This window comes from Penicillium cinerascens (genome assembly GCF_028974065.1).
Source record: "Penicillium cinerascens strain IBT 15544 chromosome Unknown contig_16_segment0_segment0, whole genome shotgun sequence".
In the NCBI taxonomy this organism is placed as follows: domain Eukaryota; kingdom Fungi; phylum Ascomycota; class Eurotiomycetes; order Eurotiales; family Aspergillaceae; genus Penicillium; species Penicillium cinerascens.
Window position 1 is genome coordinate 2469671 of NW_026695286.1, and position 19985 is coordinate 2489655.

Genomic DNA, 19985 nt, shown 5'->3' on the forward strand with positions numbered 1-19985 from the left:
TGGGGCTGCAATTGGCGTCTCGGGGATGATGACAAAACAACCCAAGAGGCCACTTGGTGCCTCCGCTCCATCAGCTCCGCAGATCATCCGCGGCCCCATGTGTTCAAGTACTACATCTCTTTACGTGTCCCCGGTTCCACGGTGAGGCCTTTTATCCTTTTTTCTTTCTTACTAGATAGTAATACAGTAGTGGTCCGCCATCAAATTCCAGGATAATTCATGCAAATCGATCGTTGGGAGGCATGAAGCTCAGATGCGACCCGCGTACATTATAAGCCGGAAATCCTCTCGTCGATATAGAGCTTTGCTTCTTTTACCGTCGCTCCGACAACCACTTGTTCGCATCGTCCCACAGCTTCGCATCCTTAATCTCCTTGCCGGCATGCTGTGTTCCCTTGTAGACCTGTGCAAAGTTATTAGCCAAGCTCTAAGCTCCGTCTGCCGCAGAGGACAGGTACATACCGCATCCCAGAGCTTGAATGCCAGATCCAGGTTTCCAGTAAAGCTCTCGCTGTGTTGGAACCATTCTTTGCCCTTTGACTTGACCTCTGCCCGAGCCTCGGGTGAGGTGGGGTTTGCTTGCAGGGGGAGGTCATCCAAGTAAGTGCGTACAGCGATGCCAAGACCGCAATCATTATCATCAACAAATGGTAGCCTGAAGTATGGGGTTAGAAGAGGAGACACTCTTTGAGCAGTACAAGGAAGAACGTACTTAATTCCCAGCTCCGGCCAGTCCTTACGGTCCCGTTCGGCATCGCCGCTAAGCAGCAGGCTGGCCAGCACCACTTCAACCAGATTCCTCAGCGCGGATCGTACTTCGGAAACCAGAGAGCGGTAGCACAGCAGCTGCCGGCTCAGGGGGCCAGAATATCCAATTGCCTTATGCTGCAGCTTGGCAATGCAAGCAACCCGGGAGACCAGCATGTTGAAAGTCTTGTCCTCCTCTAAATATTTGGTGTTAGCCTGTCCACTATATGCAGAGATCATCCGGAAAGGACCTACCCGATCCCCTCATCGGTCCTCCCGATACGTGTGCGAACCAGTGCGTGGTGTTGAGAAGGTCCATGCGAAGCATCTCGACAGCAATAAAAACAGCTTCTTCAAGATTACCCGCAGGGTCCACAACCGAGAGTGCTGATTCCAGACACTTGCCCCAGGCAGTGAGCTTGTGCTTATCATCGACATATCCGCGCAGTTGCAAGAATCGCCACATTACGTTGGACAGAATGTCTTCTTGTGCTGACAAGATCTATGGAACTGTTAGCTGTGCAAGTGGAAAAGATCAGTTCAACATACAGGCATCTCTTTAGTAGCAAATGTCTTCGACGCAAAGTCCGAATTGCTTAAGCTCTGAATGGCAAACTTGAATGACCCGCGAGGAGCCTGCAGTTTCTTGACACTCTCGGGGAATTGGTCTCCGGAAACTTTCCAGGATGAAATGGTATCCTTGACCGAAGGGAGATTCTTGAGGTTGATCGTCCGCTCGGAGTTGTCATCAAACCATGGTTGAATTTTAATCACTTTGGTCTGGTAGAATCGGTGGAGACAGTTTGCCAGCAGGCAGATTGACTGTGTGCGGATTGGAGTAAGGTCATCCCCCACAAGCTGACGGTAAACTTCAGTGTCTTCTGTGCCCAGCGGCAGATCAATGCGCACTTCACCCGACGTCAAGGTGTTTGGTACTTCCGGGCCCAGGATTCCCTTGGACAGATAGAAGTAGAGTTCTTCCGGCAGCCGCTGGCCGATGAGCTCATGCATATCTGAAGAAGTGGATTCGGGATCCATGGGGGCAACCCGGCCGTCGATATCCACGTAGACATGGTGCTTCACAATCATCCATGCGCGCTTGTAGCGGTCTGTGTACTGGAACTCCTGCATGCGACGGTCGTCTTCGAACTGAGCACACAAGGTCAAGGCGTTCCGTCCGGCTGCGTTGAACATAGGGAGAGCATCGCGAATGGCAGGAAGTTTGCCGGGGAATCCGGGGTTTTCAAAAAGTGGGCAGGGGCGCAGGAACGGAGAGCCCAGAAGCAAGCAGAAGTCTAAGAATTGGTCATTGGACAGACGTCCCAGCTCTTCTTGGCAGGTCTGCTTGTTGATCCAGAAAAACTGGGCGGGCTCGGTCTCAATCTTGGTCACCAGCTTATCCAGGTCAAACATAAGGATCTCGGAAGGTCCATAAACGGCATCGATCACGGGGTTGGTGCCACGGTGAAGATAGGCAAGCTGTTCGAGCACGGGTTGTTAGTTATCAGTGTCTCCCAAACGACATAATTCTTGTTGGATGTTTACCTGAGCAGCTGCGCTATACGGCGCCACCATAAAGGAGACACGGTTCTCGTTCAGGATCCGCTGCAGGAACTTGTAGAGGGTTTCCGGGGGTGGGGTCCCTGAGGTGAGGGCTTGGTCAGCGATTAGTGGTGAGATTGGCGAAAGCACCTGATAGGATCTGACACTGGGGATGCAGGTCGCCCAGAGATGCGAGAACTGAAGAGTATAGAAAGTGGGCATACCGGCATTGCTGAAGGCATCGACAACCTGGTCGGCTTGCTGCTGATCATAGAGCTCCCAGGCCTGCTCGAAGGAGCGCACCGACGCGGGCGAAGTGTTCGTGCGGTGTTCCTTCTTACCGAAGTCAAGGCCATTAAAGACGAAGACACAGCCAACCCCCAGGTTCTTGAAGGTCTGGAGCTCCTTCTCGATGTTGTTCTTCAGGGCGAATGGGAAGCCACCGAGAGCGCCCAACAGGGCCTCGCGGGTGGACTGGTTGGTCAGGTGCTGGGAAATATAGTGCGATGCATCGATACCGACGACCGCGCCCTTCAAGGCGGAGAGGGGGAGGGACTGGCGACGGCCATTGACCCAATCGTCAAACGGACGGACTAGAGAGGAGGGCATTAGGGTAAGCGCACAGCAGGGACGGGAATTCTTACTGGGCATGGTGAAGCTGGGCAAAGAGCGCGGCTATCTGCCGAGCATTGAGGCCCAAAAAAAGGAGGGGGGGGAGTGGGTGGGATGAGAGGAATGTCTTGAGGGCAGGTTCGCGATGTTGCGAAATGACGAGGGGAGGAAAGCGGAGTTGCAGCTGGCCTTTGTTTTTTCTGGGCAGCGAACCCCTTCAATGCAGCACAGCGCTTAACGGATGCACCTATCTTTGGTCAATTCTAGTCTACCTTATTTTGCAAACTCCGTTTTGTATTTTGTCACTAACTTAGTTCTAGCCTATGTTCCAAAACGCAGAGCTGAGATTAACTGGTCGACTCGTGCGGATCGCAGGAGTTGCCTGAAGGGTCTAGAACACCCAGGTATATTGATAGAGCTACTAAGAGCCTCGTTCCAAATTCAAATGTGCTCGGTCCCATTGTATAATAAACTCTATGCTTTTAATGCCAAATACATGGCCAATTATTTCGGTTGTTCCAAGGTTATGACTTATCGGATGCTCGGGGGATCAAAGTCGCCCGGAGAGCCATGAACGCAGCATCGCGGGGAACAATTCTGCTGGTCGGAAGTCGCCTGTGAGCGGGGTCCATGGAACGCGGGTCTGATAATGACATTCGTGGATTAGTTAGATATGCCAGATACGCGATAGGCCCGAGCCATGTTCCTAGCGTCCCAAGTATATATGTCTCTTCCGCCTCCACATCTGTTCTTGGATTCACCCGCTCTCAAAATGTCCGACGTTACGGCCCCGATTGAACTCCCTGTTATTGACATTTCCGATCCACATGACCCTGCCGTAGGCAAGGCGATGCTGGATGCTGCTGCAAAGTATGGTTTCCTCTATGTGAATAGCAAGGGCTCCGACTTTACCGTTGAGGATGTGGATCGTGGGTTCGGCTTGGTATGTACGCTGCATTTCGTCAAGACACAGTTTCTGACTGTCGCTATAGTCGAAGAAGTTCTTCGCATCTCCCGCTGCGGAGAAGGAGCCATGTCGCATCACGCCCAATGTTAGTGGCCGCGGCCCGGTGCATTTTCCACGGCTCCAGCTCATATTGACTCACGTTTATAGAACCGGGGGTGGTCCGGGATGCATACGGAGACACTCGATCCTGAGCACCAGCGGGTACGTCAAGAGCTATACCCTCATCTATACTCCTGAACTAACATAGTATCCCAGACCGGAGACTTTAAAGAGTACATACCCAGTAGCATCACCTGAACCAACCCTAACTGACCTCTCGCAGAGCCATGAACTTCGGCGACTTCAAAGATGGCAAAGCCCAACAACCACTACCGGCATCACTAGTCCCGCACGAGTCCGAGATCCATGACTTCGCAAAGCTGTGCAACAAGACCTGCACTCGGGTCCTGAACCTACTCGCTCTTGGCCTGGAGATGCCCTCCGACTTCTTCACCACCCGCCACGACCCCAGCAAGGGCCCAACAGGCAGCATCTTGCGATACTTGTACTATCCATCGATCTTTTCACCAGCAACAGCATCCTACAAGCACGACAAGGACGTGCGAGCCGGCGCACACTCCGACTACGGCAGCATCACGTTGCTCTTCCAGCGACCCGGACAGCCGGGACTGGAGATCTTGACTCCGGAAGGATCCTGGGCGCCGGTTCCTATCGTACCAGGTCCACAGCCCGATGCGTTCCCGTTCCCACCTATCCTGGTAAATATCGGTGACCTGTTGAGTTATTGGACTGATGGACTGCTCAAGTCGACTGTGCATCGGGTTGTGTTTCCGTTGGCGGAGCAGCGGAGCCCGAATCCTCAGGATCGGTATACGCTTGTGTACTTCTGCCACCCGGTGGATTCGACGGAGCTGGTGCCCGTTCCTAGTAAGGTTGTGACGGAGCATCGGGAGCGGAGCGGTGGAGTTGGCGTGGTTGGGTTTGGTGGCGGTGCGGGCTCTTTGGAGCCGGGGAAGAGACCGTTGACTGCGCAGGAGCATTTGGAGTCGCGGCTGGCGGCGACGTACGGATTTACGAAGGAGTAATTACTTAGTATCAACGTTCAGATGCAAATGGGTTCATTCATGATGAAACGACGGTGCTAATGAGTGGAAGAAAAACGCCGGTGCCGTGGCGGCAAAGTGCAGACAATAAAGAGACGAATCCTCCGGGACGTAAATCAGCATCGTAGATGGGATCGAAGAAAGGAGAATGCTGGCAGAGACCGGTGGACGGTCGGAATGTGATGTTGTCCATCTAAGGACATAGGAAACTCGTGACAAAGCGCGATTAGGTATGAGAAGAGCATTGCGGTTCCGAGGGGAATAGAAGATCAAAGACGTAAAGGGAATCCAACACATGAAGATGAGGAAAAGGAGATGTACACTCATGACGGCTGAAGACACTATGTGAGTTTAGAGTAAGACGGCCCACAGCCAATAGGCCCGATATGAAGAATGGACCAACGAGGAAACTGAAGGGGGCGATAAAAAAAGATATGCGCGCGAGAAGAGGAAGAAGCCAGACAGCATGTAAAAAGGTATCTTTCGGGAGGCCGAATTGGAAACGCCGCCAGATTTTGCAATGCCATGCGCGAGTGAGACGTAAGACTTTGGAACAAAATGTAGGGTAGAAGGGTGACGGAATATGACGCTATGCGAGCCAGTATGCATGGAAATCAGAAATGGAAACACCTTGGAAGTCGTCGGGTCGTATCAAGGGGTCGTGTGACACCAGTGGCGATGGTACACCCAGGCGGCCTTCTGGCAGTCTTTGCTGCAGTATTTGGTGCGGCGGCAGCGCCGACACTTGGCAAACTGTCGCTGGAACTCCTCCCACTTGCCACACTTGTAGTAGGCACATTGACGGATGCCACCTCGTGACTCATCCTTGCGGCAGAGATTTCGCATGACCACGCATGCCCAGTACTGCATATCCTTCGAGTGGTGTCGAACGGTGAACTTCTCCACCAGGGGGAAGATGTTGACATCGTCGGGAAGCAGATACTCGTCTTCATCCTCAGGCATCTCGACTGGAGAAGACGGATCGGCGTTCTCATCTAAGAGGTGCAGCTCGCGATCGATCTTGAGCTTGGGGACCAGGTGCGAGCGTTGGAAGTATGATCGAAGATTGCAGTACTTAGACACATAGGCCAAAAGTTGCAACGACATCAACACATCTTCGTCGCGAGGCATGGTCGTCAAGACGTTTTGAGAGACGGGCATGTTTCGGTCGCGGAGGTACATGGCGTAGGGGCTGGGTGCGAGAGTAGGAGAGTTAGGATTGTTTGGGGCTTGAGTTGGGGAAAGACCCAAGCCACCGGCGGTCTGCGTGGTATTGTTGTTGATGATGCTGCCGTCAACGGCAGAGCGGTGCGCAATATTGAATGTCTCGGCTTCCTGGCCCTCCTCAGAAGGATCGGTCACTGTCAGACCGTGTGTAGTGGAGACATCGTCAATCATTGCGGTCTGTTGCTCATCGACGCCGTCAATCTCCATCCGGTTTGGGAGACCAACGATGGGCTCGTCGGTCTGACCCAGGACGGTATCATCTCCCATGGTTGAGTCTTCACCATTGGCGTCATCCGACTCGCCGGAGGCAGAAAGCTGCTGCCGAATGGCAGGGCGATGTCTGACAGGCGGAGGAGGTGGGGGGACGCTTCGAGATTGAGGCTGAAGAGGGCCACTTGGGGTGGTTGGGGAGTCGGGTTGAGAGATGATGCCAGTCTGTAGTCCGGGAAGCATGCTAGGAAGGCGTTCCGCATCGCGGACAGGTCGCAGACCGAACCCTTCGGTGCCATCTATGGGAACGACAGCGGTGGCGAGGGGTTGCATCGTGCGCAATCGATGGCTTGTACGGGAGTACCGGCCCTCATGAGACCGATGAGAGTGAGCCTCCGGTCGGAAGGTCCTTCGTTCGGGCGGCGAGGTCATGGGGGCACGAGGAGGAGAGGTGATATCCATCGCATCGGAGTCGGTCGGTTGAGTTTCCTGGTAGTAGGTGGGTTGCGGGATTTCGATACTCGGAGGAGGGGCCTGTCGGCGGGAGGAGCGTGATTCGGCGTGGGCGGTGGACTCGGGAACGGGGGTGCGTCCAGCGACCTCGCGAGTCGATGCACTCGATTTACCCGCCTGGCGGCTGGACGAGTGCTTGTGAGGCTCAGCCTCACCACGGGCGCGGACCTTGTCCACTACCTTGATGTAGTTGTCGAGGATGGTGGCGATCACAGGGACCATGTCGGCTTCCACCACTCTAGTCCGCACACTTTCCGAGCCACGAACACCGATGTTGACGACACACTGGAAGGCGAGACTCCATTTCCACATTTCCATCAAATCCTTGCTCCTGCCCTCCTTCAGGATGCACACGAGCCTTTCGATGCCGCCATCGACGGTGAGGATGTCCCGAATCCGGGCGGACGAGGTCGTGAGGTATGCAAGGTGATTGAGCGAGTTTATCAGGGGCAAGGTTGATGTGCAGTCAAGGGCTCGTCTGTCATAGAGGGTGGTTGTGATGTTGACCGAGGCCTTGTTCACATTAGGGATGCTGAAATTGACTTCCCGCATGGTGAATGAGATATAGCGATCACGCAGTCAAGATACTAAAAACGATAAAAGCGTAAAGGACGGAATGGCATCCAGGTCGAGAAGAAACAAAGGACCAGATGATGAGGACCTTGACGATGCCTATACGGTGGGATTTCAGCCCCCTACCGGCGGGGATAGCGCCCACGGTGACGAGATTAAAGAAACGTCACAAACTCAGTCGAGTTCAAGCCAGAGACATCAGGGACACCCGGATCGGGGAATAAGGGACGCCCGATGGATGAGTGGCTGGTTGTGGTGATGACTGACTCCACGGGGGAATCGGGAGAGGCGAAAGGGAGGCTGGACTTGGGGCGTGCGTTATAAGAGGGAGCCGGTGGTAGGTGGAATATAAACACCCCGGGGAGGAAGAACGAGAGAAAACAGAGATGAAGGTGAGTGCAACGAGGGCGAGGCACGATGGGGATGGCGAGGAGGAGAGGATGAAAAGCCTTTGAGGGCGAAAGCGGAGAGGCGTCAGGTGCCTCCTTAATATTACGGTACCCGCCCGAGGATTGGCTCCCGCCACCCTGAACAGACCTCGCTCTATTTTAAGTCGATGTGGCACGCTGCGGTGAAGATGAGAAATGTGTAGAGATTCAATACTGATCACGGTTGACGCTGTTCTTATTGTCGAGTGTCTAGAATCCCCGATCGTTGATGTGTCCGGCGCTGCCACTCTGCATGGCTCTTCCGAGAACCCTCGTGGCGGCATCGGTAGCGGAGTTCCCGACTGAGGGACTGGCGCAAAAGGGCCGAGCGCGCAGATGTGAAGAATCAACTAGCCTTGTCTTCTATCACATTTGAGGTTGAATCACGTATCATCCCATCTTCCATCCCACCTCGACTTTGTCCGATCTTTTTATCTGCCTCTTTTCCCTTTGAAACTTACTATCCACTTTGATACTGCCTATGGATCTATGGCAATGTTTTGATATCCATTTCACACTACCTTACCTAGGCTACGGTAATTCGATACAATGCCGAATGTCGATGAGATGTTGGCACCACCCTGAGCATTGTCTTTATCGAAGCGATGCCTCAGGGGACCTCCAAGGTAGAGACTAAATCAATAGTGGCCTCCTCCAGGGCTAGAACGGGACCCGTTCCCGAGATCCACGTCTGCCCTGAAGACGGGTTGTGGGATACCCTGTGGGCAAACTGCACGAAATAGTTTGATAGACATAGTCACGGAGCCATTGTCAAGTGCATATGGTCTGGGTCGAACTACGAGTACACGGACACACAGTGAATTAGAGCCGAGGATACTCCTGCTGCTCCCGCTACCCGGGTTTAGAATAGGGGGGTCTAGAACCATATCCCTGTGCAGCAACGAAGTACACAAGGAAGACATTAATAATGAAAGAGTCATCCTGACCCCCTCGTCTCGAGTGCAGACAGCCCGAGTCAAATACATGCCCAGGGCTTCCGTAGGTACGGCAGGGCTTCACGCTTGAAAGTATTCAAGATAATCGGCCCGACGAGTTCATTGAAATCGGGGCTGCAATGCGTTCGGCTGACGTTGAATATGAGACTCTCAGCAAATTTGAATGGCCTGGTCCAGGTCGCACCGGGCATTCACTTCGGCACTTGACTCAGCCTCAGCCGAACGAGGCAGCCTCATCGGGCCTGGCATTATGTGGACGCGCGCAGACGTACACCGTCATACGCGAAATAACGATCGGATGTTCTCATCCGATTTCAGCAGTATGTATTTTCAGGGCCTCACTGTAGATCCTCCGGGGTGGATCACGGTGGAGAGAGAGAGCTCGGCACGTTGAAAATCCAGTGGGCCGTCGAAAAGGAGATGCATGAAATCCGACGCCGCGCGTGAACCCGGTCGTGCTCTGCTGACAGGGAAGGCGCCCCAGGATGGTATTCCAGAAGCGCATATGCAGCATCCAGAAGGGAAAAACCACAACACCGGAGTCCCCCACGGAACCCGACGTAGTCCGCAACAGCAAATCATGATCAACCGTGACCGACGCGCCGAGAACCATCATTGTCGGGTTGAGCCCGGCAAGGAAAAAGGGGGCGATCAGAGATTGTCTTACGCGCAGTGGAGAACAGGGGACCGGTCTTCATATTCGCGGAAACGAGCCCATTCAGCCAATTTCTGGAAATGAAGTAACGCACGATCCAACGGGCGGGACCCGCCAGTACGGGCGCCGGAGCCAGAGTGCCGCAGATTACTTGACTTCGGAACTCTCAGGGAGGCTCTCCTGACGTGAAGATACATACGATACCTCTAGAGTGGCTCGGGGAGACGCGGATTAGTCAGCGCGGTGGGGTCTCTAGTTAGCACCTGGGCTCGGTGGTTTTGGTGAACCAGAGCTTGGGCCCGTACGGCGGGGTGGTACGGAGTACAGCAGGAGCTGAGCGTACGGTGTGTACCGAGTTCGCACTGAGGACCGTACCTATGTACCCGGCTACCTAGGTATCCCTAGGTGTATACCTAGTACGGAGATGGATAGTTGAAATAGGGACGAAGCCGAGAGAAGGCCAATCTCTGCGTTGGCGTCTACCGGTTTGGATGACCCCGACACCGTTTCCCCCTTTGTCGGGTTATGATCTCCGTTGCGGACCATGATGCCAGGGAGGCCCCAATCAGAGAGGGATGGATAAGATGACAGAGGCGGCTAAACTACTGTGAGTATAAAGCACTACGTGACGTGAAGAGGACAGGGGGTTTGCCTTGGTCTACACTCAGTAATAGGAGAGTGCCTGCCCCATCGTTCCGTCCATTTTTATTACTCCGCAATACCTATGGTACGTTACATCTATGAAGCCTCTATTAGTGTTGGTATTTTTCATCCCCTTTATTTTGCCCGGGGCTCGTTTTTCAGTTTGAAGTCGTCGACGGGTCGCGCTAGGCCGATCCCCAGCGCCACGGTGAAATATTCGGTTCAGGAGGGTATTCTCCCATCTGTACGAGTAACGATACCTACAGAGTCATCAAGCCCTGGAGAAGGAATCGAATGCAAGTCACTACGGTGCGAATTAGTCCAATGATACCTTGCACATTGCACAATAAGAAACGATGCTCAGGTACCCGGGAGGAATGGCCCCTCTTTCCCCCCTGGACGTGTATTGACGCCGTATTCTCGACCGACGACGGTCAGCCGATCGATCTAGGGGACGAAACGAAATAATGATCATGGCCAAGTCTGATAATTCATTAGGTAGCGAGAGTCTTCTCCTCATAGTTCACGTAGACCGAAAGATGAACGTGTGCGCAGGTCGAAAAAACAGGGCAATGTCATCAAGTTACCACTAGCAGCCGGTAATACACGCTCGACTCGCTCACCCCCTGTTCAGAACCTTCGATCGAATCCCTCTTCCTTTTTCCCCCAATTCGCGCCGTGGACTCGTACAGAATCCTCTCCCCCCCTTGCTAAGATTATTTTACACTGTATTATGATCACAGCGTGAAGACCTCACTCGGTCGCTTCCGCCTCTCTGTCCTCTTTCGCTCCACTTTCAACCCCCTCGCCTCAACCTTCCCCCTCCTACCTCAGTCCCCTTCTCGACTTGTCAACCACCCTTAGGTTGACATCTTCCAACCCCTCCCATTTTAATACAGTTGCTTTCAGGGGCCCTTGTCCGGCAAAATGGCCGACATGACCGGCGAACAGATGCAGGCCAAGATTACCGCGGCCAGGCGCGAAGCTGAGGGTTTGAAGGACAAGATCAAGCGTCGCAAGGATGAACTGGCCGATACCTCCCGTACGATTCTCTTAGCTCCTTCTGATGCCGGAACGGTCTTCCGGATTGGCCATTCGGCCCCCATTGAAGAGACTACCCGGGAAACATTGCTGACCTCTTGTCTACAGTTCGCCAGGTTGCGCAGAACCAGACAGACGCCCTCCCCCGAATTGGCATGAAACCGCGCCGGACGCTGAAGGGCCATCTTGCGAAGATCTACGCCATGCACTGGTCGACCGACCGCCGCCATCTCGTTTCGGCTTCGCAGGACGGAAAGCTCATCATCTGGGATGCCTACACCACCAACAAAGTTCACGCCATCCCTCTGCGATCCTCCTGGGTCATGACCTGTGCCTATGCGCCGAGCGGAAACTACGTTGCCTGCGGTGGTCTGGACAACATTTGTTCCATCTACAACCTGTCGTCACGCGAAGGTCCCACCCGTGTCGCGCGCGAGCTCTCCGGCCACTCAGGCTACCTCTCCTGCTGCCGCTTCCTCAATGACCGCCGCATCATTACCTCCTCCGGCGACATGACCTGTATGCTGTGGGATATCGAGTCGGGATCCAAGGTTACCGAGTTTGCCGACCACCTGGGCGATGTGATGTCGATCAGCATCAACCCGACCAACCAAAACATCTTCGTTTCCGGTGCTTGCGATGCCTTCGCCAAGCTGTGGGATGTTCGTACCGGCAAGGCCGTGCAGACTTTCGCCGGCCACGAATCCGACATCAACGCCATCCAGTTCTTCCCCGACGGAAACGCCTTCGGTACCGGTTCCGACGACACTTCCTGCCGTCTGTTCGATATCCGTGCCGACCGCGAGCTCAACATCTACCAGGTTCGTCTTGTTAACCACGTGTGCGCCTGAACAAAGCTAATCGGTTTGCAGAGCGACCAAGTTCTGTGCGGCATCACTTCCGTCGCCTTTTCCGTCTCCGGCCGGTTACTGTTTGCTGGTTACGACGATTTCGAGTGCAAGGTATGTACATGTCCGCCCCCTGACGACCGAGATGTGAATTGACCGGGAGATAGGTTTGGGATGTTCTGCGCGGCGACAAGATTGGTTCGCTGAGCGGCCACGACAACCGTGTGAGCTGCCTGGGTGTGAGCAACGACGGTATCAGTCTGTGCACTGGATCTTGGGACTCTTTGGTAAGTGTCTGTGATGAGCCGGTTCCTGATCACCTACTAATTGCGCTTCCCTCAACAGCTCAAGGTCTGGGCCTGGTAATCCTAAAAACAGAAAACAAACGCAAGATACCCCGTGTCGATCATTTGCAATGCTCTTATTCGAAATGTTCTTTGGTTCGATGGGTCGAATCTCCGCCATTGTACCATAATAATCAGTTACCGGGGAACTCCCAGGTTCTCGCGATAATAACGGCGCAGACATCGGTTCGTCGCAAGTGAAAGTGTGGTGGAGGTGAGCGCGATGCCGGGCAGAAACGAAAGCGACGACACAAATGTTCGGATACGAGAGAGCGAGGTTTATGGTTGCATCACTGCTTCCAGACTCTCGGTCCCGTTCCCCCTACTGGATGATGCCTTTATCTTTCTTCCTCCCTGACCTTTTTTTTTCTTCCCCTTTTCCCTTTTTCTATTACCCCCTCTTCGTTCTGAATTGCCTCTCCTGCATCGGTCTCAGCATGTATTTTCTGGCGGAAAGGAAAGGACCGGTTAGTTTGGATTGGCCACGATCTATCGCTTGACTTCTTTTTTTTATCTTCTGCGTCTTTGCGTCATCCTTTTTTCTCTTTACCGTTATTATTTCCCTGCCCCGAAAGAAAGAGTGTGCCTGTACCTATTGTGTCTTTTTTTGTGGCAGAATCTCTCGTGGGTTCCGGATCCGATCCTGTTTTGAGTTCCAATTTCCATTTGTGATTTCACTCTGTGTTCCTTCTGTATGGACTTGGGTCGCGACGAGGGCGTCTGCGAGCATGGCGTGTTGCGTCAGACATAGGGCATTCTTACAAGGTCTCCGGTTCAGCTGCCTGAAGATGTAAATGTAGACGTAGGCTCAGACGTGGATGTAGATGCCCTGATTCCAGCCCATTGACTGTACTCGACGCGATGCCAGCCCGGGTGCCTGTCTTCCGAGGTTGTCAGTACATCTGCCACGACACCATAAGCCTTGCGTCTGGACCGCGGCAGCCACTAGAAGGTGACCGATGTAGCTGATCCACGTCACGCTTCCCTGGTCAGCGGAACTGGCATCGGAGACTATCCGTAGGCATCCCCGATCCAGCCTGTGGATCGAGATAGAAGGCAAGACCCGGTAGGATTGGGCCCACGAAGGGCGCAACCAGGCAACTGATCACGGTACAGGGCCGGGGGAACGACCGTCACAAATAAGAATCCCGAAACGCGCTCTACCTTGAGCACGAACGGTGAGCATGGCAGAGACGGCAGAGACGGCAAAGATAAGAACCCGCCAAGATGCGAAGGCCAACTTTTGAGCCATCGTATTTGCCGTATTAACGCGGTTCCTGTTCCTTCGGAGCCGAAAATAGTCCAAGGGCCAGCTCGAGAGGCTGAGCCCGGTCCCCGGTAGGTCAAACACGCATCTGGTGATAGCCAATGGACGGGGGAGCCGGGGTGTCGGAGGGTGATTCGTGAGGATGATTTTCGTCACCCCGGTCTTTGGGTCGCAGATTCAAGCCACTCATTACAGGGGGGCCCGGTGCCTGGTTGGGTAGTGGGTGCTGAAACAGGCCTGGACTCAGGCCGCGAGTCTAATTGTAGCGGATTCGACATGTTCATTCTCGTATTGGGCGCTCGATCCCCGTCCACGTGGTGATCTATACTTTAAATGTACAATGTTGAGTTTGCCCTCCGACGTGAAGCGGGCAGTGTAGAATGCCTGGATACCACAAGAGCGAGGCACCCGAGCATCTAGATCTAGACTGGAAAACTGGAATACGCCGAATTCCACAGGAGCGTAGAAGTCGAGCACGGAATCCTTCCGGACGAACCTTCCTCAGCGCTTCGGTGGGTCCAACCGAGATTCTCGAAGCCTGAAGCCTGAAACCTGAAACCGCTGAAAAGGGGCTTTGCCAGTTTCACGTCGATCTCTTCCTTGCTCAGCCCCATCTCCGGCGTCCTCTTGGCTTCAGGGGGTTCACTGAAACTGTTCGATCCCGTACTCTCACCTCACTCTTGTGGCCTCACGCGACCCCAGCATTCCCTCCACTTTAAATCCCATCTCCACCCCAGCCCGACGCCCGCTTTTCTCTTTTCACGATGTCCGCCCAGGAAGAATTCAATCAGCTGGTGAACAACAATCGTGACAAAGCCACCTCGCACCCCGAAGACCGCGATTCCAGCCCGCACTTCTCCGACGACAACGACTCCTCCCCGCCCCGCAATCTGCGCCAGCGCCGCGTCCTCGACTCCGACGACGAGGACGCCGACGGCAACATGCTCTCCTCCCGCTCGAACAACTACCACATCCCCAACACCGTCTTCGACGCCAATACCGGTCCCAAGGGTGTCATCGCCGACGCCCAGGCCTTTGAGCGTGCCCGCAAGAAGTCCTTCCGAAGGACTCTGCTCAGCGCCGCCGGCTTCGACGGTAATGGTTCGTTTGGCAGGTCCACGCGCGACGAGACACCTCCCAAGCCGGCAGACAGCTCGTCCGGCAGTGAAGATGACGAGGAGCGATTCTTGCACAAGTGGCGCACCTCGCGCATGCAGGAGCTTCAGCACCGCGGCATGCGGCGCCCCTCGCCTCGTGGCAGACGCTGGGGTGCGGTGGAGACCGTCGATGCCGCGGGGTACCTCGATGCCATTGAGAAGGTGACGCCCGATACCGTGGTGGTGGTCTGCGTTTACGACCCGCAGGTAAGTACCGTCATGATCGGAAAGTGCTTTCATCCCAATCTGACTTCTTTCTAGTCCAATGACAGTGCCATCGTCGAGGAATGTCTCGTCACTATTGCCCGTCGCCAACCCGGTACCCGCTTCGTTAAGCTGCACCAGGACATTGCCGAGATGGACCACATCAAGGCGCCCGCCCTGCTGGCTTATCGCAACGGCGACGTCTTCACTACCATTGTGGACGTCATCCGCAACATCCCCAAAGGCCGCAGCTGCAGCGCCGATAGCTTGGAGGATCTGTTGAAGCTGTATGCCTACCAACCCCCCCCCCATCACGAGTGACTCTATATTAACCTCAACTCAGAAACCGCGTGCTCTAAACATAATAATGCATCGGACATGCGAGAAAATCCCTCGCATACACGTGTTTGGCTCCATCCATTCACCCACCTTTCATTTCCTTTCTGACATGTCTTCTTACCTCTACATTCCCTGATACGTCCCCCACTGATCATTTCCTTGAATAATTTCCTTATTATAATGGCCAAACGAAAAAAGACGGATTGCTGGCGTTGGATTTACATAGACCGTGGAAGGGGGGGGGCTTCTGGATCATGGGTTGGGCTCTGTTTTTTTCATGGGTTGGGGGTCTCTCTCTCTATACTTGGTCGTGCCTGGCCTGCTTTTCCTTGTCTGTTGGTTATTGCGCTTCCTTTCTTCGGTCTGCTGATGCACGGCCGTGTCTGGCTGGTCGGACTTTTTATTACTCTTAGTCTTTATCTTGGTTTTTAGTTGAGATATCCCATGTTGTTGTTTTTTTTCTCTCTCAATTACTTTGATTCTCTTCGTAACGGTAGACCAGGCCCATTCAATAGTCCATGGGTGTTCGAAATGCCATTTTAGACCGCGGGCACATGTAAATACATACGCACGGAGCATCCAAGAGACTGCCGTACACTACGGTACCCTGCGAGGGGCAAGAGGGAGTTGTTCCCCATCTATTGAAATAGGTGCTGGTGACAACGCTCGAGGGATCATCCTCTATCGGTCCTTAAGACGTGGAAAGTTGAGAAATGTGCGTTGCTTTTCATAAACACAAAATGCCATCTCCGGTGCAAAAGCTGATTGAAATTCGGTATCAGATCTACGAGGAAGGAGAGAGAGGCAGAAAGAAAAGTCCCAGCCAAGTTCCTCTGAGGGCCGCTAACTCCCCAGGATCAAAACATCAAAACATCAGGAAAAAAAAAAAGCATAGACAGGCCAGGGGTCTGTAGCCGCATTTCTGCAGATGAGGGAGAAGGAAACTAGAACCAGATGCTTCCCAAGTTGCTTAGAGGAAGCCGCGCTCTGCTGTGAAGTCCCAAAGCATCTTGATCAGGGTGTCTGGGAGAGTGTAGAGGTCGACGTGGAACTCGCCCTCTGTCGGTGTGTGTTAGTAAGTCTCGACACGAAAGAGTGTGTGGTGTCAGAGATGGAGAGTACTCACGCTCGACGTCGTTCTTGGTGTAAGAATCCGATGACTTGTTATCATGCACCATCTGCACGACCATCAACAGGTCGTCCTCGTTGAGTTTTTGCAGGCCTTCGGCCAACTTGTCCATATCAACCTGAGAAGTCGGTCAGTTTCAATTCTCGAACCAAGGTAAAACGACACATACGTTCTTGTCAGTGCGCTTCTTCTTCTTGGCGCTCTCTTCACCAGTCGCGCCACGCTTGACCTTCATGCCGTTCTCATCGCCGGGAACGGGACCTGTCTCACGCAATCTCTCAAGGAAAGCAGGCTTGGGGTTCTTGAAAGTCTGTCACAGTGCGCATCACCGGTCAGATACAACTCAAGCCACAAGATATGGAAGGTGCGGTCTTACAAGGACGTGCTTAGACTCATAGCGCTCCTGGGCAAAATTCAAGTCATGCTGAATGAAGTGGGCTTTATCCGCAGTGAACTCGATCTGCATGTCAAACTCACCCCATCCTTCTTCTGAGATGCGGAAGGGCGGCTTCGTGAAGGCTACGATTCAGATCCACTCATCAGCTAATCTTCTTCAAACCGGGTGCTGCAGGGCGCAGCATTGAGTTGAGAATCACATCAGACTTACTCTGGACAGCGCGGGAGCCGAAGCTGGGATGGAGGTGGTAGGTGACCTTGTCGAAGAGGTTGGCAGGCACCAGATCACCCTTCTCGTTGGCGACATAAACCTCAATAGACCACTCTCGTTGAGGGAAGCCCTCAACCTCAGAGGGCTTGTCACTGTTATAACAATTCCTCCGTCAGCCTGGGCACCAAGCCTCTCTCGCGTGTGTGCATGTTGTGATTTGAGATCCAAGGCGAAGGACGAATGAAGCGCGCTCCACCATCGCCTATCGAGCGCGTTTCACTTTACTCTTTCCCCAGTATCCAAGGCGGTGTTCGAAAGCATGGATGATTCATCGTTTTCAGGGCGCGGAAGGAGGGAAAGGTCGATCACGTACATAATGTGCTGCTGCGTCACAAGACGGACATTGCGCTTGACCTGGACCGCGAAGGAAACATTAGCTCAAGCCGTGATAGAGCGTTGAAGAGAAACGACAGCGAAGAGTCGCGATCGACAGCCCGGTGCGAAGAGAGTGCGAAGAGCGCCGGGCGCCAGCAATTCCGCACAAGCTTCCACAACAGGCCGTGGCACGCGCCAAGTGGGCAATCAGAATTCGGACGAATACTCACGTCAGGCATTTCGAAAGAGCGAATAGAGTCCTTCTGTTAAAGCTCTATCGAGAGGGTGTCGGGGCAGAGGGGTATGCGCGGAGGATAGGATGGTTCCCAAGCAATTCGCGCGAAGTTCGCGGTGAGGACTCGGAATGCAAGCTTCGTTTTTCAGTTGATGATCACTTGGAGCATCGATCCCAGAATGGCCAAATTCGGATTTCAGTGTCTATGTTGGAGAAGCTGCCAAGCATTGAAGGGAAGGAAGAAAGGGACGCAGGTGGGAGTGGGGAGGAATGAGGTCGGGGAGCCAAAGCAGAACAAGCCGCCCATTGACCACCAACAACCCCAGTATCTCTCACTTAGCCCTCGCCGTGTCTAATTGGGCCTTCATTAAGTATTTGGCCTCTACTACGATTTTGGTACAATCTTGAACCTATTTTCTGTGGAAAAGATGAGCTTCCTCGTTGGCGAGTTACCTCGGTATACCTTTTACAATGGCTACAATGGCCTACGTACATCCAAAGACACTCCTCGGAGATCATGTGTGATGTGCAGGGTGTATATTCGAAGGGAAAGTTTCTATCTACTGCCGATTGTGGGACTTGGAACTGCCCTCCATTTCATAATCACATCACGATGGCTGTGCAAAACAGCATCATCATCACTGCTGCCTCACTCATCGCGTCATCGGGGGAAGGGGGATGGGTAAAATGGGGATATGGTGTGAAAGACATAGTAGTAGTTGTTGTGTTGTCGAAGGGGTAGATGGCAAGGGGGTTCAGAGCGAGCTCCTGGTCCTCGGAAGACGGCTGGCGACAAGTGCATCACGGTTGTGAGTCCTCAAGTCTTGGTGCGGAGAATTGGGGCGAGGCTTATTTCAGATGAGTGGCAGATTTACTGCTCACCGGCACCGAAAAGCTTCTCGTTCTCCTGCTGGGCCTTCTCGAAGGCATCCTTGAAGAGGTTGGCGTCTGGAGCTAGTCAGTAAAAAGTTTCATGCAATACAAGGGTTATACAGATACACTCACTCTCGCTGTTGGCAAAACGGATAGCCAGGGTCTGAGCCTCGGGCTCACCCTCGCTGACATCGGCGGCGGCGTTCCAGACCCAGGAGCGGTCACTGCCGACGTTGGGGCTCAACTTCATGTCGGGGACGACTGGAAATTCAATTAGCAACATACCCTCCAAAGAGAGAGAAAAAAAGTTCATGGGCTTAACTTACTGTAGTGGTTGGCGCAGACCTTGAGGGTCTTATCCCGGCGCATGACCAGGCGGGTCTTCTCGTTCTCCTTGTGCTTCAAGAGGCGGACGTCACCGGTACCGCGCTCCTTCCACTCCTTGCTCTCACGGTCAAACTTGAACAGCTTGGCGCGCATCTTGAACACCTGCTCCTCGAGCTCCTCGTTGGTCTTGGTCTCCACCTTCTCGGTCAGGCGGATGACGGGCTCGAAGTGAACGTCGGGGGACTCGGGGGCCTCATCCTCGGGGTTCTAAAAACATGCGAATGTAAGTAATCTGCACAAGATCATCTCAAAATGCCACGGCGAACGGTGTGGGTGGGCTATAGGTTGGCTATTGAGTGACCACACGATATATGCAGGGACCAGAAAAACAAACCCCGCCCCCGCGATATGTTGATCACACCAGACACGTCTGAGCTGTAGCCCCGCACCACCATCATGGCGGATATGGGTTAAAACTCACCTCGCTCTCCTTCTGGGCCTTAGAAGAGCCGGAGGGCTCGTCCGCACCCTCCTCGGTCTCCTCCTTCTTCTCCTTCTTGGGGCCGCCTCCGAACATAGAGAAAACGGTGTCGGAGGTCTTAGAAGCTGCGTCCTTGGCGGTGTCAGCAGCCTCCTTGGCCTTCTCGGCAGCAACCTCGGTCACGGTCTTCTCGCTCTCGCCGGTGGTGGCGGTCTCAGGCTTCTGCTCCTCAGGAGCCTGAGTGGTGGGGTCGGCCTTGGTCTCCGTGGCGTCAGACATGGCGGGTCGTAGATGGAGCTTTTTATCAAAGACAAAAATGGAAAGAAGGGTCGGGAGGAATGGTAGACACCGAGATCAAGGTAGAAATCAGGGGAAGAATTGGGTTTGTTGATCAGGGAGGACAATGAGGGGGAAAAATTAATGGTTTGGGTGCGCGTGGGCAGAACCGTCACCGCCTTGGGCGGACTTTGAACGCGAGGGGCGAATTCCCCTTTTTCTTTCTATTTACTTCGCGGTGTTCGATATGACCTGTAAACTACGTATCTGGGGATAAATTCCCATTAATCTCAATTGAATTGCATTG

General features: G+C 53.7%; 7 protein-coding genes across 7 annotated transcripts; 3 read left to right on the forward strand and 4 right to left on the reverse strand.

The window, feature by feature from the left end:
- Nucleotides 1-313: 313 nt before the first annotated feature.
- N7498_000913 (MKT1 family protein) lies at nucleotides 314-2940 on the reverse strand (the record flags this gene model as incomplete). The annotated part of the gene is made up of 7 exons (XM_058447976.1): nucleotides 314-403; nucleotides 463-655; nucleotides 713-944; nucleotides 1003-1249; nucleotides 1297-2226; nucleotides 2293-2882; nucleotides 2934-2940. The coding sequence occupies 7 exons, from the start codon at nucleotides 2938-2940 to the stop codon at nucleotides 314-316; spliced, it is 2289 nt and encodes a 762-aa protein (XP_058313387.1).
- Nucleotides 2941-3673: 733 nt separating this feature from the next.
- On the forward strand, nucleotides 3674-4953 carry N7498_000914 (uncharacterized protein; the record flags this gene model as incomplete). Its single annotated transcript, XM_058447977.1, has 5 exons — nucleotides 3674-3844; nucleotides 3894-3953; nucleotides 4016-4069; nucleotides 4124-4140; nucleotides 4191-4953. The coding sequence occupies 5 exons, from the start codon at nucleotides 3674-3676 to the stop codon at nucleotides 4951-4953; spliced, it is 1065 nt and encodes a 354-aa protein (XP_058313388.1).
- Nucleotides 4954-5622: 669 nt separating this feature from the next.
- On the reverse strand, nucleotides 5623-7473 carry samB (MYND-type zinc finger protein MUB1; the record flags this gene model as incomplete). The annotated part of the gene is made up of 1 exon (XM_058447978.1): nucleotides 5623-7473. The coding sequence occupies one exon, from the start codon at nucleotides 7471-7473 to the stop codon at nucleotides 5623-5625; it is 1851 nt and encodes a 616-aa protein (XP_058313389.1).
- A 3629-nt stretch (nucleotides 7474-11102) lies between these two features.
- Nucleotides 11103-12430, forward strand: N7498_000916 (WD40 repeat domain-containing protein; the record flags this gene model as incomplete). The annotated part of the gene is made up of 5 exons (XM_058447979.1): nucleotides 11103-11217; nucleotides 11325-12037; nucleotides 12089-12178; nucleotides 12232-12351; nucleotides 12410-12430. The coding sequence occupies 5 exons, from the start codon at nucleotides 11103-11105 to the stop codon at nucleotides 12428-12430; spliced, it is 1059 nt and encodes a 352-aa protein (XP_058313390.1).
- A 2009-nt stretch (nucleotides 12431-14439) lies between these two features.
- On the forward strand, nucleotides 14440-15395 carry N7498_000917 (phosducin family protein; the record flags this gene model as incomplete). Its single annotated transcript, XM_058447980.1, has 3 exons — nucleotides 14440-15039; nucleotides 15094-15323; nucleotides 15380-15395. The coding sequence occupies 3 exons, from the start codon at nucleotides 14440-14442 to the stop codon at nucleotides 15393-15395; spliced, it is 846 nt and encodes a 281-aa protein (XP_058313391.1).
- Nucleotides 15396-16345: 950 nt separating this feature from the next.
- On the reverse strand, nucleotides 16346-17725 carry N7498_000918 (putative transcription initiation factor subunit (TAF30); the record flags this gene model as incomplete). Its single annotated transcript, XM_058447981.1, has 7 exons — nucleotides 16346-16434; nucleotides 16502-16622; nucleotides 16674-16814; nucleotides 16881-17023; nucleotides 17112-17263; nucleotides 17485-17525; nucleotides 17717-17725. 7 exons carry the CDS (start codon nucleotides 17723-17725, stop codon nucleotides 16346-16348), a joined length of 696 nt encoding a protein of 231 aa, XP_058313392.1.
- A 745-nt stretch (nucleotides 17726-18470) lies between these two features.
- On the reverse strand, nucleotides 18471-19799 carry N7498_000919 (Ran GTPase-binding protein YRB1). Its single transcript, XM_058447982.1, has 4 exons — nucleotides 19403-19799; nucleotides 18921-19188; nucleotides 18727-18855; nucleotides 18471-18669 (listed from the first exon to the last, which is right to left on the reverse strand). Exons 1-4 carry the CDS (start codon nucleotides 19679-19681, stop codon nucleotides 18593-18595), a joined length of 753 nt encoding a protein of 250 aa, XP_058313393.1. The 5' UTR covers nucleotides 19682-19799; the 3' UTR covers nucleotides 18471-18592.
- Nucleotides 19800-19985: the final 186 nt, after the last annotated feature.

Excerpts from the sequence above, each read along its gene's own strand:
- N7498_000919 (XM_058447982.1), bottom strand. The coding sequence starts at position 19,681 with ATGTCTGACGCCACGGAGACCAAGGCCGACCCCACCACTCAGGCTCCT. Across the intron at positions 18,856-18,920 it reads GGTCTGCGCCAACCACTACA|TCGTCCCCGACATGAAGTTG; the intron begins GTAAGTTAAGCC and ends TTGAATTTCCAG. Across the intron at positions 18,670-18,726 it reads CCGTTTTGCCAACAGCGAGA|ACGCCAACCTCTTCAAGGAT; the intron begins GTGAGTGTATCT and ends GACTAGCTCCAG.